This window comes from Nerophis lumbriciformis, linkage group LG36 (genome assembly GCF_033978685.3).
Source record: "Nerophis lumbriciformis linkage group LG36, RoL_Nlum_v2.1, whole genome shotgun sequence".
Taxonomy (NCBI): domain Eukaryota; kingdom Metazoa; phylum Chordata; class Actinopteri; order Syngnathiformes; family Syngnathidae; genus Nerophis; species Nerophis lumbriciformis.
The window spans coordinates 18,514,196-18,531,746 of record NC_084583.2 but is presented as its reverse complement, the minus strand read 5'-3'; the positions used below and the strand labels follow the sequence as shown (position 1 = coordinate 18,531,746).

Here is a 17,551-nt window from a genome sequence, read left to right as displayed (position 1 = left end):
TTTCAAGGGTTTCATCTAGAACCCACACAGGGAGTTCCACTAAGAACCCTTTCGTTTGTCAAGGGTTTCATCTAGAACCCATGCAGGGAGTTCCACTAAGAACCCTTTCATGTTTCAAGGGTTTCATCTAGAACCCACACAGGGAGTTCCACTAAGAACCCTTTCGTATTTCAAGGGTTTCATTTAGAACCCACACAGGGAGTTCCACTAAGAACCCTTTCGTATTTCAAGGGTTTCATTTAGAACCCACACAGGGAGTTCCACTAAGAACCCTTTCGTATTTCAAGGGTTTCATCTAGAACCCACACAGGGAGTTCCACTAAGAACCCTTTCGTTTGTCAAGGGTTTCATCTAGAACCCATGCAGGGAGTTCCACTAAGAACCCTTTCATGTTTCAAGGGTTTCATCTAGAACCCACACAGGGAGTTCCACTAAGAACCCTTTCGTATTTCAAGGGTTTCATTTAGAACCCACACAGGGAGTTCCACTAAGAACCCTTTCGTATTTCAAGGGTTTCATCTAGAACCCACACAGGGAGTTCCACTAAGAACCCTTTTGTATTTCAAGACTTTCATCTAGAACCCACACAGGGAGTTCCACTAAGAACCCTTTCGTTTGTCAAGGGTTTCATCTAGAACCCATGCAGGGAGTTCCACTAAGAACCCTTTCATGTTTCAAGGGTTTCATCTAGAACCCACACGGGAGTTCCACAAAGAGCTCTTTCATGTTTCAAGGGTTTCATCTAGACCTGACACAGGGGGTTCTAAAAACATCCCTTTTCAAAGGTTTTCACCGATAACCGTCTTGTCTTCTGAGGGTTCTATAAAGAACCATATTGTATTCTACAGATCAGTTTAGTTCATATTATATTGTGGTCATTTATCATGTTGACATTGAACAAACATTTTAATGAGAAAAACATTTATTTAAAGATAGGCACCATTATTGGCAAATGTTATCAGGAAGTATGTCCCTGGTGACACAGGATCTTACCCATGCTTTCAACAATCCCTGAAGAACTCTTTCTTCCAAAAACGGTTCTCTGGATCAAAATAGTTCTTACTGGAACCCTTAGTGTTAGTGAGAACCCTTTTAAAACCAATTATTCAGAAAAGGGGTTTTAAAGGGTTCTCTGGATCAAAATGGTTCTTACTGGAACCATTAGCGTTACCAAGAACCCTTGAAAAACCCTTTCTTCGGGAAAGGGTTTTTCAGAAGCAAATGGTTCCAGTTAGAACCTCAGCCCTTGTAGAAGAACCCTTTTAGAATTGTACACACACGTGGACATGCTTTCATGGACACAAAGAAAGACATTTAAGCGTATAAAGTCCACTTGTGTTGCTCCTTTAAGTTACACCCCTGTGACCTTCCCCTCTGACCTTGACCTTGACCTTCTCTCCACAGACGCGATGTTGAACGTGAGCCGGTCGGTGTGGAAACAAGCCAACGTGGCGAGCGACCTGTGGGAGAAGCTGACCGCACGCTGTGTGGACCGACACAGGTCAGGTCCTCATTGTTGGTATCACCTTCTAGTCTCTTCTTGCTTGGAGACAACATTGTGTTTCCATTGAGTGGATGCCGTCACCTGCTCATTTCTGACATGATGAAACTCATGATATCATTACAACATAGTTGTGTTTGTCATCTCATGATATCATTACAACATAGTTGTGTTTGTCATCTCATGATATCATTACAACGTAGTTGTGTTTGTCATCAAGATTAAATATCATCATGACTAAACATCATCAGGACTAAACATCATCAGGACTAAACATCATCATGACTAAATATCATCACGACTATATATCATCAGGACTAAACATCATCAGGACTAAATATCATCAGGACTAAATATCATCAAGACTAAACATCATCAGGACTAAACATCATCAGGACTAAACATCATCAGGACTATATATCATCAGGACTAAATATCATCAGGACTAAACATCATCAGGACTAAACATCATCAGGACTAAATATCATCAGGACTAAATATCATCAGGACTAAATATCATCAGGACTAAACATCATCAGGACTAAACATCATCAGGACTAAATATCATCAGGACTAAATATCATCATGACTAAACATCATCAGGACTAAACATCATCATGACTAAACATCATCAGGACTAAACATCATCAGGACTAAATATCATCAGGCCTAAATATCATCATGACTAAATATCATCATGACTAAATAACATCAGGACTAAATATCATCAGGACTAGATATCCTCAGGACAAGATATCATCAGGACTAAATATCATTATGATTAAATATCATCAGGACTAAATATCATTATGATTAAATATCATCAGGACTAAATATCATTATGATTAAATATCATCAGGACTAATAATCAGGACTAGGTATCATCATGACTAAATATAATCAGGACTAAATATCATCATGACTAGATATCATCAGGACTAAATATCGTCAGGACTAGATATCATCAGGACTAGATATCATCAGGACTGGATATCATCAGGACTAAATATCATCATGACTAAATATCATAATGACTAAATATCATCAGGACTAAATATCATCAGGACTAAATATCATCAGGACTAAATATCATCAGGACGAGATATCATCAGGACTAAATATGACTAAATATAATCATGACTAAATATCATCATGACTAAATATAATCAGGACTAAATATCATCATGACTAGATATCATCAGGACTAAATATCGTCAGGACTAGATATCATCAGGACTAGATATCATCAGGACTGGATATCATCAGGACTAAATATCATCATGACTAAATATCATAATGACTAAATATCATCAGGACTAAATATCATCAGGACGAGATATCATCAGGACTAAATATCATGACTAAATATAATCATGACTAAATATCATCATGACTAAATATAATCAGGACTAGATATCATCATGACTAGATATCATCATGACTAAATATCATCATGGCTAGATATCATCATGACTAAATATCATCATGACTAAACATCATCAGGACTAAACATCATCATGACTAAACATCATCAGGACTAAACATCATCAGGACTAAACATCATCATGACTAAACATCATCAGGACTAAATATCATTATGATTAAATATCATCAGGACTAATAATCAGGACTAGGTATCATCATGACTAAATATAATCAGGACTAAATATCATCATGACTAGATATCATCAGGACTAAATATCGTCAGGACTAGATATCATCAGGACTAGATATCATCAGGACTGGATATCATCAGGACTAAATATCATCATGACTAAATATCATAATGACTAAATATCATCAGGACTAAATATCATCAGGACTAAATATCATCAGGACTAAATATCATCAGGACGAGATATCATCAGGACTAAATATGACTAAATATAATCATGACTAAATATCATCATGACTAAATATAATCAGGACTAAATATCATCATGACTAGATATCATCAGGACTAAATATCGTCAGGACTAGATATCATCAGGACTAGATATCATCAGGACTGGATATCATCAGGACTAAATATCATCAGGACTAAATATCATAATGACTAAATATCATCAGGACTAAATATCATCAGGACGAGATATCATCAGGACTAAATATCATGACTAAATATAATCATGACTAAATATCATCATGACTAAATATAATCAGGACTAGATATCATCATGACTAGATATCATCATGACTAAATATCATCATGGCTAGATATCATCATGACTAAATATCATCATGACTAAACATCATCAGGACTAAACATCATCATGACTAAACATCATCAGGACTAAACATCATCAGGACTAAACATCATCATGACTAAACATCATCAGGACTAAATATAATCAGGACTAAATATAATCAGAACTTAATATAATCAGGACTAAACATCATCATGACTAAATATAATCAGAACTTAATATAATCAGGACTAAATATCATCAGGACTAAATATCATTATGATTAAATATCATCAGGACTATATTTAATCAGGACTAAATATCATGACTAAATATCATCATAACTAAATATAATCAGGACTAGATATCATCAGGACTAGATATCATCAGGACTAAATATAATCAGGACTAGATATGATCAGGACTAGATATCATCATGGCTAGATATCAGGTAGCTATTCTTGATGACATAGGTGTTGCTGTTCCTGCAGACACATGGAGAGGACTCTAGAGATGACATAAGTGTTGCTGTTCCTGCAGACACATGGAGAGGACTCTAGAGATGACATAAGTGTTGCTGTTCCTGCAGACACATGGAGAGGACTCTAGAGATGACATAAGTGTTGATGTTCCTGCAGACACATGGAGAGGACTCTAGAGATGACATAAGTGTTGATATTCCTGCAGACACATGGAGAGGACTCTAGAGATGACATAAGTGTTGATGTTCCTGCAGACACATGGAGAGGACTCTAGAGATGACATGAGTGTTGATGTTCCTGCAGACACATGGAGAGGACTCTAGAGATGACATGAGTGTTGATGTTCCTGCAGACACATGGAGAGGACTCTAGAGATTACATAAGTGTTGCTGTTCCTGCAGACACATGGAGAGGACTCTAGAGATGACATAAGTGTTGCTGTTCCTGCAGACACATGGAGAGGTCTCTAGAGATGACATAAGTGTTGATGTTCCTGCAGACACATGGAGAGGACTCTAGAGATGACATAAGTGTTGGTGTTCCTGCAGACACATGGAGAGGACTCTAGAGATGACATAAGTGTTGCTGTTCCTGCAGACACATGGAGAGGACTCTAGAGATGACATAAGTGTTGCTGTTCCTGCAGACACATGGAGAGGACTCTAGAGATGACATAAGTGTTGATGTTCCTGCAGACACATGGAGAGGACTCTAGAGATGACATAAGTGTTGCTGTTCCTGCAGACACATGGAGAGGACTCTAGAGATGACATAAGTGTTGCTGTTCCTGCAGACACATGGAGAGGACTCTAGAGATGACATAAGTGTTGATGTTCCTGCAGACACATGGAGAGGACTCTAGAGATGACATAAGTGTTGCTGTTCCTGCAGACACATGGAGAGGACTCTAGAGATGACATAAGTGTTGATGTTCCTGCAGACACATGGAGAGGACTCTAGAGATGACATAAGTGTTGCTGTTCCTGCAGACACATGGAGAGGACTCTAGAGATGACATAAGTGTTGATGTTCCTGCAGACACATGGAGAGGACTCTAGAGATGACATAAGTGTTGATGTTCCTGCAGACACATGGAGAGGACTCTAGAGATGACATAAGTGTTGATGTTCCTGCAGACACATGGAGAGGACTCTAGACATGACATAAGTGTTGCTGTCCCTGCAGACACATGGAGAGGACTCTAGAGATGACATGAGTGTTGATGTTCCTGCAGACACATGGAGAGGACTCTAGAGATGACATAAGTGTTGCTGTCCCTGCAGACACATGGAGAGGACTCTAGAGATGACATAAGTGTTGGTGTTCCTGCAGACACATGGAGAGGACTCTAGAGATGACATAAGTGTTGCTGTTCCTGCAGACACATGGAGAGGACTCTAGAGATGACATAAGTGTTGCTGTCCCTGCAGACACATGGAGAGGACTCTAGAGATGACATAAGTGTTGATGTTCCTGCAGACACATGGAGAGGACTCTAGAGATGACATAAGTGTTGATGTTCCTGCAGACACATGGAGAGGACTCTAGAGATGACATAAGTGTTGGTGTTCCTGCAGACACATGGAGAGGACTCTAGAGATGACATAAGTGTTGATGTTCCTGCAGACACATGGAGAGGACTCTAGAGATGACATAAGTGTTGATGTTCCTGCAGACACATGGAGAGGACTCTAGAGATGACATAAGTGTTGCTGTTCCTGCAGACACATGGAGAGGACTCTAGAGATAACATAAGTGTTGATGTTCCTGCAGACACATGGAGAGGACTCTAGAGATGACATAAGTGTTGATGTTCCTGCAGACACATGGAGAGGACTCTAGAGATGACATAAGTGTTGATGTTCCTGCAGACACATGGAGAGGACTCTAGAGATGACATAAGTGTTGATGTTCCTGCAGACACATGGAGAGGACTCTAGAGATGACATAAGTGTTGATGTTCCTGCAGACACATGGAGAGGACTCTAGAGATAACATAAGTGTTGATGTTCCTGCAGACACATGGAGAGGACTCTAGAGATGACATAAGTGTTGATGTTCCTGCAGACACATGGAGAGGACTCTAGAGATGACATAAGTGTTGATGTTCCTGCAGACACATGGAGAGGACTCTAGAGATGACATAAGTGTTGATGTTCCTGCAGACACATGGAGAGGACTCTAGAGATGACATAAGTGTTGATGTTCCTGCAGACACATGGAGAGGACTCTAGAGCGCCTCCTGCAGGTCCAGGCTGGGATGGAGGATCTGGTGTTGGCTCTGCAGCAGGCGGAGGGCGTGAGAGACGCCTGGGAGGGCGTGGGCGACCTCTTCATCGACTCCCTGCAGGATCACATCGATGCCACCAAGGTAGCTACGCACCAACCTTTATCTCTTCTACGCACCAAGCTTTATCTCTTCTACGCACCAAACTTTATCTCTTCTACGCACCAACCTTTATCTCTTCTACGTACCAACCTTTATCTCTTCTACGCCCTCATCTTCAATCCACACTGCCAGCGTCTTCATGAAAGTGCGGAAGTCACACATGTGACGTCTTGCCTGCCTGCAGCACACCACTCTTTATCACACACACCACTCTTTATAACACACACCACTCTTTATCACACACACCACTCTTTATCACACACACCACTCTTTATAACACACACCACTCTTTATCACACACACCACTCTTTATAACACACACCACTCTTTATAACACACACCACTCTTTATCACACACACCACTCTTTATAACACACACCACTCTTTATCACACACACCACTCTTTATAACACACACCACTCTTTATCACACACGCCACTCTTTATCACACACGCCACTCTTTCTAACACACACCACTCTTCATCACACACACCACTCTTTATAACACACACCACTCTTTATCACACTACCCATCTTTATAACACACACCACTCTTTACTCTTTATCACACACACAACTCTTTATAACACACACCACTCTTTATCACACACACCACTCTTTATCACACACACCACTCTTTATCACACACACCACTCTTTATCACACACACCACTCTTTATCACACACACACCACTCTTTATAACACACACCACTCTTTATAACACACACCACTCTTTATCACACACACCACTCTTTATCACACACACCACTCTTTATAACACATACCACTCTTTATCACACTACCCATCTTCATAACACACACCACTCTTTACTCTTTATCACACACACAACTCTTTATAACACACACCACTCTTTATCACACACACCACTCTTTATCACACACACCACTCTTTATCACACACACACACCACTCTTTATAACACACACCACTCTTTATCACACACACCACTCTTTATCACACACACCACTCTTTATCACACACACCACTCTTTATAACACACACCACTCTTTATCACACACACCACTCTTTATCACACACACCACTCTTTATCACACACACACCACTCTTTATAACACGCACCACTCTTTATAACACACACCACTCTTTATAACACACACCACTCTTTATCACACACACCACTCTTTATCACACACACCACTCTTTATAACACACACCACTCTTTATCACACTACCCATCTTTATAACACACACCACTCTTTATAACACACACCACTCTTTATCACACACACCACTCTTTATCACACACACACCACTCTTCATAACACACACCACTCTTTATAACACACGCCACTCTTTATCACACACGCCACTCTTTATAACACACACCACTCTTTATCACACACACCACTTTTTATCACACACACCACTCTTTATAACACACACCACTCTTTATCACACACACCACTCTTTATCACACACGCCACTCTTTATAACACACACCACTCTTTATCACACACACCACTCTTTATCACACACACCACTCTTTATAACACACACCACTCTTTATAACACACACCACTCTTTATCACACACACCACTCTTTATAACACACACCACTCTTTATGACACACACCACTCTTTATTACACACACCACTCTTTATCACACACACCACTCTTTATCACACACACACCACTCTTTATAACACACACCACTCTTTATAACACACACCACTCTTTATCGCACACACCACTCTTTATCACACACACCACTCTTTATCACACACACCACTCTTTATCACACACACACCACTCGTTATAACACACACCACTCTTTATAACACACACCACTCTTCATCACACACACCACTCTTTATCACACACACCACTCTTTATCACACACACCACTCTTTATCACACACACACCACTCTTTATAACACACCACTCTTTATCACACTACCCATCTTTATAACACACACCACTCTTTACTCTTTATCACACACACAACTCTTTATAACACACACCACTCTTTATCACACACACCACTCTTTATCACACACACCACTCTTTATCACACACACACACCACTCTTTATAACACACACCACTCTTTATCACACACACCACTCTTTATCACACACACCACTCTTTATCACACACACCACTCTTTATAACACACACCACTCTTTATCACACACACCACTCTTTATCACACACACCACTCTTTATAACACGCACCACTCTTTATAACACACACCACTCTTTATCACACACACCACTCTTTATCACACACACCACTCTTTATAACACACACCACTCTTTATCACACACACCACTCTTTATCACACACACCACTCTTTATAACACACACCACTCTTCATCACACACACCACTCTTTATCACACACACCACTCTTTATCACACACACCACTCTTTATCACACACACCACTCTTTCTAACACACACCACTCTTTATCACACACACCACTCTTTATAACACACACCACTCTTTATAACACACACCACTCTTCATCACACCCACCACTCTTTATAACACACACCACTCTTTTTAACACACACCACTCTTTATAACACACACGACTCTTTATCACACACACCACTCTTTATCACACACACCACTCTTTAACACACACACCACTCTTTATAACACACACCACTCTTTATCACACTACCCATCTTTATAACACACACCACTCTTTACTCTTTATCACACACACAACTCTTTATCACACACACCACTCTTTATCACACACACCACTCTTTATCACACACACCACTCTTTATCACACACACACCACTCTTTATCACACACACCACTCTTTATAACACACACCACTCTTTATCACACACACCACTCTTTCTAACACACACCACTCTTTATAACACACACCACTCTTTATCACACACATCATTCTTTATCACACACACCACTCTTTATCACACACACCACTCTTTATAACACACACCACTCTTTATCACACACACCACTCTTTATCACACACACCACTCTTTATAACACACACCACTCTTTATCACACTACCATCTTTATAACACACACCACTCTTTACTCTTTATCACACACACAACTCTTTATCACACACACCACTCTTTATCACACACACCACTCTTTATCACACACACCACTCTTTACTCTTTATCACACACACAACTCTTTATAACACACACCACTCTTTATCACACACACCACTCTTTATCACACAGACCACTCTTTATCACACACACACCACTCTTTATAACACACACCACTCTTTATCACACACACCACTCTTTATCACACACACCACTCTTTATCACACACACCACTCTTTATAACACACACCACTCTTTATCACACTACCCATCTTTATAACACACACCACTCTTTACTCTTTATCACACACACAACTCTTTATAACACACACCACGCTTTATCACACACACCGCTCTTTATCACACACACCACTCTTTATAACACACACCACTCTTTATCACACTACCCATCTTTATAACACACACCACTCTTTATCACACACACCACTCTTTATCACACACATCACTCTTTATCACACACACCACTCTTTATCACACACACCACTCTTTATCACACACGCCACTCTTTATAACACACACCACTCTTCATCACACACACCGCTCTTTATAACACACACCACTCTTTATCACACACACCACTCTTTATCACACACACCACTCTTTATCACACACACCACTCTTTATCACACACACCACTCTTTATCACACACGCCACTCTTTATCACACACACACCACTCTTTATAACACACACCACTCTTTATAACACACACCACTCTTTATCACACACACCACTCTTTATCACACACACCACTCTTTATCACACACACCACTCTTTATAACACACACCACTCTTTATCACACTACCCATCTTTATAACACACACCACTCTTTACTCTTTATCACACACACAACTCTTTATCACACACACCACTCTTTATCACACACACCACTCTTTATCACACACACCACTCTTTATCACACACACCACTCTTTATAACACACACCACTCTTTATCACACACACCACTCTTTATCACACACACCACTCTTTATCACACACACCACTCTTTATAACACACACCACTCTTTATAACACACACCACTCTTTATCACACACACCACTCTTTATCACACACACCACTCTTTATCACACACACCACTCTTTATCACACACACCACTCTTTATCACACACACACCACTCTTCATAACACACACCACTCTTTATAACACACACCACTCTTTATCACACACACCACTCTTTATCACACACACCACTCTTTATCACACACGCCACTCTTTATAACACACACCACTCTTTATCACACACACCACTCTTTATCACACACACCACTCTGAAAAGGGAGAATGGACGCATTTTGGTGTAAAAAGTCAAGATAAAGGTGAAGTTATAACACTGAAACACCCTCAGGAAGAGCTGCTTTAACACATGCGGCTAACATCCATCCACAGTGTTTTAGATACTTCTAAATCACTTATCCTGGTCTCCATGGCAACAAATAAAGTATGTTTCTTACATGTAATATTATCACTGGAGGACGAGGAATATCTAAACATGCTTCACTACACACCGTAGGAGGATACAATAGCTCACCGCCGTCACAATGTAAACAAACACCATGGGTGGATCTACACCTGACATCCACTGTAATGATACCAAGTACAGGAGCGTATCAATTTATGATTTTTTCGTTTTTTTTACATTTATGTTATGTTTATAAAGTCAGTAAATATGTCCCTGGACACATGAGGACTTTGAATATGACCAATGTATGATCCTGTAACTACTTGGTATCACATCCATACCTAAATGTGTGGTATCATCCAAAACTAATGTCAAGTATCAAAGAAGAGAAGAATAAGTGATTATTACATTTGAACAGAAGTGTAGATAGAACATGTTAAAAGAGAAAATAATCAGATATTAACAGTAAATGAACAAGTAGATTAGTAATCATTTTTTACAGTTTGTCCCTCATAATGTGTAGAAAATAATAGGTGTATAAATGACACAATATGTTACTGCATAGACTAATTAGGAGTCTTTGTTTGTTTACTTACTACTAAAAGACAAGTTGTCTATTTTATTTAAGGACTAAATGACAATAATAAACATATGTTTCATGTACACTAACATTTTTTATTCCAATAAAGACAAAAATGAAATTTTTTGTGGTCCCTTTTATTTAGAAAAGTATCGAAAAGTATCGAAATAGAACATAACACAAAGAATCCAACATGGATTTTTATCTTTGCAAATACACACACATTGAGTTTTGAATAGGTTTCGATGGTGAGAAGAGGTGCCAGGAACGAGACGTGCAATATTCTCCGTATATAAAGTCAGTAAATATGTCCCTGGACACATGAGGACTTTGAATATGACCAATGTATGATCCTGTAACTACTTGGTATCGACATGATCCATACCTAAATGTGTGGTATCATCCAAAACTAATGTCAAGTATCAAAGAAGAGAAGAATAAGTGATTATTACATTTTAACAGAAGTGTAGATAGAACATGTTAAAAGAGAAAATAAGCAGATATTAACAGTAAATGAACAAGTAGATTAATAATCATTTTTTACAGTTTGTCCCTCATAATGTGTACAAAATAATAGGTGTATAAATGACACAATATGTTACAGACTAATTAGGAGTCTTTGTTTGTTTACTTACTACTAAAAGACAAGTTGTCTATTTTATTTAAGGACTAAATGACAATAATAAACATATGTTTCGTGTACACTAACATTTTTTATTCCAATAAAGACAAAAATGAAATTTTTTGTGGTCCCTTTTATTTAGAAAAGTATTGAAAAGTATCGAAATAGAACATAACACAAAGAATCCAACATGGATTTTTATCTTTGCAAATACACACACATTGAGTTTTGAATAGGTTTCGATGGTGAGAAGAGGTGCCAGGAACGAGACGTGCAATATTCTCCGTATATAAAGTCAGTAAATATGTCCCTGGACACATGAGGACTTTGAATATGACCAATGTATGATCCTGTAACTACTTGGTATCACATCCATACCTAAATGTGTGGTATCATCCAAAACTAATGTCAAGTATCAAAGAAGAGAAGAATAAGTGATTATTACATTTTAACAGAAGTGTAGATAGAACATGTTAAAAGAGAAAATAAGCAGATATTAACAGTAAATGAACAAGTAGATTAATAATCATTTTTTACAGTTTGTCCCTCATAATGTGTACAAAATAATAGGTGTATAAATGACACAATATGTTACTGCATACGACTAATTAGGAGTCTTTGTTTGTTTACTTACTACTAAAAGACAAGTTGTCTATTTTATTTAAGGACTAAATGACAATAATAAACATATGTTTCATGTACACTAACATTTTTTATTCCAATAAAGACAAAAATGAAATTTTTTGTGGTCCCTTTTATTTAGAAAAGTATCGAAAAGTATCGAAATAGAACATAACACAAAGAATCCAACGTGGATTTTTATCTTTGCAAATACACACACATTGAGTTTTGAATAGGTTTCGATGGTGAGAAGAGGTGCCAGGAACGAGACGTGCAATATTCTCCGTATATAAAGTCAGTAAATATGTCCCTGGACACATGAGGACTTTGAATATGACCAATGTATGATCCTGTAACTACTTGGTATCGACATGATCCATACCTAAATGTGTGGTATCATCCAAAACTAATGTCAAGTATCAAAGAAGAGAAGAATAAGTGATTATTACATTTTAACAGAAGTGTAGATAGAACAGAAAATAAGCAGATATTAACAGTAAATGAACAAGTAGATTAATAATCATTTTTTACAGTTTGTCCCTCATAATGTGTACAAAATAATAGGTGTGTAAATGACACAATATGTTACTGCATAGACTAATTAGGAGTCTTTGTTTGTTTACTTACTACTAAAAGACAAGTTGTCTATTTTATTGAAGGACTAAATGACAATAATAAACATATGTTTCATGTACACTAACATTTTTTATTCCAATAAAGACAAAAATGAAATTTTTTTGTGGTCCCTTTATTTAGAAAAGTATCGAAAAGTATCGAAATAGAACATAACACAATTTTATCTTTGCAAATACACACACATTGAGTTTTGAATAGGTTTCGATGGTGAGAAGAGGTGCCAGGAACGAGACGTGCAATATTCTCCGTATATAAAGTCAGTAAATATGTCCCTGGACACATGAGGACTTTGAATATGACCAATGTATGATCCTGTAACTACTTGGTATCACATCCATACCTAAATGTGTGGTATCATCCAAAACTAATGTCAAGTATCAAAGAAGAGAAGAATAAGTGATTATTACATTTTAACAGAAGTGTAGATAGAACATGTTAAAAAAAAAGAAAATAAGCAGATATTAAATATACAAGTGGATTAATAATCCATTTTTACAGTTTGTCCCTCATAATGTGTAGAAAATAATAGGTGTATAAATGACACAATATGTTACTGCATAGACTAATTAGGAGTCTTTGTTTGTTTACTTACTACTAAAAGACAAGTTGTCTATTTTATTTAAGGATTAAATGACAATAATAAACATATGTTTCATGTACACTAACATTTTTTATTCCAATAAAGACAAAAATGAAATTTTTTGTGGTCCCTTTTATTTAGAAAAGTATCGAAAAGTATCGAAATAGAACATAACACAAAGAATCCAACATGGATTTTTTATCTTTGCAAATACACACACATTGAGTTTTGAATAGGTTTCGATGGTGAGAAGAGGTGCCAGGAACGAGACGTGCAATATTCTCCGTATATAAAGTCAGTAAATATGTCCCTGGACACATGAGGACTTTGAATATGACCAATGTATAATCCTGTAACTACTTGGTATCACACCCATACCTAAATGTGTGCTATCATCCAAAACTAATGTCAAGTATCAAAGAAGAGAAGAATAAGTGATTATTACATTTTAACAGAAGTGTAGATAGAACATGTTAAAACAGAAAATAAGCAGATATTAACAGTAAATGAACAAGTAGATTAATAATCATTTTTTACAGTTTGTCCCTCATAATGTGTACAAAATAATAGGTGTATAAATGACACAATATGTTACTGCAGACTAATTAAGAGTCTTTGTTTGTTTACTTACTACTAAAAGACAAGTTGTCTATTTTATTTAAGGACTAAATGACAATAATAAACATTTTGTGTTACAATAAAGACAATAATGAATTTTTTTTTGGTCCCCTTTATTTATTGAAATACCGAAATACTTTGGTACCAGTACCAAAATATTGGTATCGGGACAACCCTACAATAAACATAAGCATATTACAAAAGTGAGAACCAAAGACATGAGGTGGGCAACAGGTCATGACAAAATATCCGTGTCAACCACAGGTCATCTTTTGTCTTCATCAAGGCATCTATTGTTTACCTCCAAAATGCCATTAAGGTCAACCGAGCTTGTCAAAGGCCCGCCCCCCCCAGGTTCTGTTCCAGCATCTGGACCCTGTAGGCACAAGTCAAACCTTGTAGGATGTCATCCCAGGAGAGCGGAGCCGTGAAATCTGCAACTTTGGATTCAAATTAAAACACATCAACCTGAATGCATAAAGTTTCATGCAATCTAGTCTGAACCTGAATGCATAAAGTTTCATGCAATCTAGTCTGAACCTGAATGCATAAAGTTTCATGCAAACTAGTCTGAACCTGAATGCATAGAGTTTCATGCAATGTAGTCTGAACCTGAATGCATACCTGCCAACTACTCCGGTTTTCCCGTAATTCGTACGGTTTTCATCAACCTATTCCGGGTTATGGTTGCAGTGATAAAAAATACGTTTTTTCATTAATTAAAAAATTTTTTTTTCGATCGGACACGGAGGAATTAGCGATGTAAAAGACCACGTTGGGACAAAAAAACACAAGTCTAATGCCGTTGCTAGCGATACAAGTGGAAAACTTTCAACGTTTTTTGTCGCCCAAACAGATTCTTTGGATGTGATAAAATGCCGAAGTTTTATTTACGGAGGCAATAATTGAGCATGGACTTCCAATCGCACTGGCTGATCACATGGGACAGTTAAATGTTTGTAATGCAACCTTTAAAAATCATTACGCGGTGATCGCGGTCCCAAAAATAAACTTTTCTTGCATGATAATGTCCAGAAAAACTCGCTTTATATTACTATAGAGTCCTTTTAACGAATGAGTTTGATGGTTTATCACAAACCTTAAATGAAAGAAGTCATTTGTTCTCCTGCACCATGCATGCACTTTGGCCTTGCTTCGTGTTTGGTGCGCAATCCTGTCGGCTGTATTTCACAGCACGTCTTTGACAACTTGAAGTGGCATAAAACATTTAAAACAAAGGGGTTATAGGAACAATCACTTTCAGTGTTTTATGCCACTTCAAGTTGTCAAAGACGGTATGCTGGTGCCCGACTGCCACAAGTGGAACAAACATTTGAAACAAAGGGGTTATAGGAACAACCACTTTCAGTGTTTTATGCCACTTCAAGTAAACTTATCATAAAGTTACCATATCATTTTTGCAGTATGATCAATCTGATAGAATACATTTGGATTTTAGCCACAAAAAGGTAATGACACCAATGTTATCTATTGGAATTGTTTAGTACTGTTATACTGTTAAAAGTGTTTATACTATTTATGCTTTCAAGTCCAAGTTGAAGAAATTGTGTTAAATGTTGACAGCATAACTACCAAAATACAGAAGTATGTCCTTAATATTTTTGCAGTGCTATTTCTGTTGAAAAGTTCAAATGATTACATTAGAGATGTGATGTGCCACTTTTCAAGTGTCTGATGGCTTAAATTCATTTTCATTCATTTTTCATATTTTGAATTCTTTTGAAAGGCTTACAAAAAAACTACATTTGAATTGTAATTCCATGCTATTGACAGGACTATTAATTTTAATGAAGTTAGCTTACCATGTTTACAGTATGATAATTGTGATAGAAATGTGAATTTTAGGCACAGAATATTTTTTACAATTGAACAAGGCAGTAGATTATACAAGCTTGGACAGAAAGTTAATAATGACACCAATTTTTTTTTTTTATGGAATTGTTTAGTACTGTTTTACCATTTGTTTACTGTAAAAAGTGTTTATACTGTTTATACTTTCAATGAACAAATTGAAGTCTTGTGAAAGGTTGACAGGATAACTGGCATTAACTGTCAAAATAATTTCAAACTATTGAAGTTAGCTTACAGAATAAACATGTCAATCAACCCATATGATTTTTGCTGTAATATTTTTGTTTTGAAAAGTCACTGTGACTGATAGAAAAGTGATGGTTTTAGCAACATTTTAACCTGTCTGAATGCTAATAATCATTTTGCGTCGGGGGGGCGAAGCTGAACCCCCCACCAGGACTTTGTCCTGGACCCTGGCTACTAGGTTTTTCTGATTTCAGAAGTTGGCAGGTATGTGAATGCATAAAGTTTCATGCAATCTAGTCTGCGCTCCAAATGTTGCCAATAAAAGATGAAATGTGTTCCAAACTGCTGATGTGGCAGAAAAGAAGTGTGACAGTAACTAATGAATATGCACACATAAACTCACTCTTTTATTGGTGGTGCTGCACCTCTGTCGGCTTCTAAGATAATATTTGTCAGGAAGTTCCGCTGCCGGTCCATTGGAACACTTCTTACTTTTACTTGGACTTTTGCTGCCAGCACAAGAGAAGCAGCCAAATAAGAAATAAGTGTCCATAGACTGTGGTCACATTTGTGGTTCTGTACTCATCTGGACCAGAATGTGTCAAAGTTTTTGAATCAGTCGCACGCATCTGGACCAAAATGTGTCAAAGTTCTAGAATCAGTCGCACGCATCTGGACCAGAATGTGTCAAAGTTCTAGAATCAGTCGCACTCATCTGGACCAGAATGTGTCAAAGTTCT

General features: G+C 37.6%; 1 protein-coding gene across 1 annotated transcript in view; it reads left to right on the top strand.

Moving 5' to 3' along the window:
- drp2 (dystrophin related protein 2) overlaps positions 1-17,551 on the top strand; it is a 411,043-nt gene that overhangs the window by 257,402 nt on the left and 136,090 nt on the right. The window contains exons 6-7 of the mRNA XM_061930041.2: positions 1,405-1,501; positions 6,384-6,540. Of these exons, the coding sequence (XP_061786025.2) occupies positions 1,405-1,501; positions 6,384-6,540 (254 nt within the window). The remainder of the gene's footprint in view (positions 1-1,404; positions 1,502-6,383; positions 6,541-17,551) is intronic.